The 1,866-nt window shown below is 34.9% G+C and overlaps 1 protein-coding gene across 1 annotated transcript in view; it reads left to right on the forward strand.

Moving 5' to 3' along the window:
• Window positions 1-1,866, forward strand: part of NCKAP1L (NCK associated protein 1 like) — a 61,133-nt gene that overhangs the window by 11,496 nt on the left and 47,771 nt on the right. Inside the window, exons 6-8 of the mRNA XM_019659664.1 lie at window positions 25-28; window positions 138-186; window positions 284-440. Of these exons, the coding sequence (XP_019515209.1) occupies window positions 25-28; window positions 138-186; window positions 284-440 (210 nt within the window). The remainder of the gene's footprint in view (window positions 1-24; window positions 29-137; window positions 187-283; window positions 441-1,866) is intronic.

The following is a 1,866-nucleotide window of genomic DNA, read 5'->3' on the forward strand; positions in this document are numbered from 1 at the left end:
ACTTATCAAAGTGCTGTAACCCAGTCTGGTAAAATAAAAGTTAGTTTTGGTATTTGCATTCTAGTTTGACTGCATTAGTCTTTAGGGGAAGACCAAGTTAAACAACTGCTTGACCACCTCTGTCTCTCTTCCCACAGATGGCCTGTGAATATCTGTCTGTGGAAGTGATGGAACGCTGGATTAGCAGTAAGTTTTGTGGGACTAGGTGGGAAGAGATAGAGCAGCATGTTACCTGGAGAGCAAGTTCTGAAATCTTCCTCTGCACCATTTTACCCACCTGCAGTTGGGTTTCTCCTTTGTCATGGATGCCTCAACTCCAACAACCAGTGCCAGAAGCTATGGAAGCTCTGCCTGCAAGGCTCCCTGTACATCACCCTCATCCGGGAGGACGTGCTGCAGGTGCACAAGGTCACCGAGGACCTGTTTAGCAGTTTGAAAGGGTGAGACATGAGAGCCAAACTCATCTTCTTTCGGGATTTTTAGCCCCTCCTCACATCCTTTTTCACTCTGCATGAGTGTCCCAAGTATGGGTGGTGAGGATTAATTTTAATTATTGAAGAAATATTTATTGAATACCTACTACTTACTAGGTACTTCACTGGATTTTAGGGATATATTAATTAATAAGATAGTATATAGGCTAAGAGCTTGGACTTTGGAACCAGACCACCTGGGTTTGAATTCCACCTCTAACACTTTCTACTGACTGTATGACTTTGGGCATGTTACTTAACTTCTCTCTGCCATACCTCAATTTCATCATCTATAAAATGGGGATAATAATAGTACTTCCCTGTGACCTACCTCATAGGGTTGTTATGAGGAAGGAAAGAATTACTATTTATAAAGCACATAGAAAAGTGCCTGGTACATTGTAAATGCTGTATATATGCTTATTTAATAAAAAAATACAGAGTCTCTGCTCTCAAGGAATTGAAAAATTGGCGAAAAATAGACAAACTGTTGTGATGTATTTTAGTAAGGGGTTATGATGTATAAACACAAAGTGCTATGGAANAATTTGAATTAAAAAATTAAAACGAAGGATTTTTTCCTCTGAAAGTTTGGCCAAAAACATGGGTGTGCATTATACACAGGAGCACATTATACACATCAAAATACGGTAAGTTGTATTGTTAAGTGAAAGCGAGTTGCAGAATAGTGTATGATACAATTATAATTTTTATTTTAAAAGATACATAAGCTTTTAACACTATATTAGTACACATAGGGTTAGTGTATATATAGGAAAGATTTGGAATATTATACATTAGACTGAAAAATAACTACCTTTGAGAATGTATTATGATTGGCTTTAATTTACCAAACTGTACATTTTTGTATTATGAGTTAAAAATTTTAAGTATTATTCCTCAATGTTTTATTACAAATCTACTGAAAAATTCCAAAAGTAGTACAATGAATATTGTTCTACTCTTCTACTGGATTTCCTAATTGTTAGTATTTTGCCATGTTTGCTTATCTTTATTTTTCTGTCAGAACCATTTGAGTTAGTTGCAGACATTATGACATTTCCCTTCCTAAATATTTTTATCATACATCTGCTAAGAACAAGAATATTTTCTTACATAATTCTAGTACAATTAGCATACTCAGGAAATTATAAAATATTACTAGTTAATATATAGCCCATATTCACATTCCTCTAGTTGTCTCAAGGATCATATGCTGAATTTAGTTGTCATGTCTCCTTAGTCTTCAGAATAGTTTCCAGCCTTTTTTTGTTTTTCATGACACTGACCTTTTTGAAGAGTCCAGATTAGTTATTTGGATTTGTCTGATTGTTAACAGCATTTGGTAAAAATACTACATGAATGATATTTGAGTTTTAAACAATGAGCATGT

This window comes from Hipposideros armiger, unplaced genomic scaffold (genome assembly GCF_001890085.2).
Source record: "Hipposideros armiger isolate ML-2016 unplaced genomic scaffold, ASM189008v1 scaffold_303, whole genome shotgun sequence".
NCBI lineage: Eukaryota > Metazoa > Chordata > Mammalia > Chiroptera > Hipposideridae > Hipposideros > Hipposideros armiger.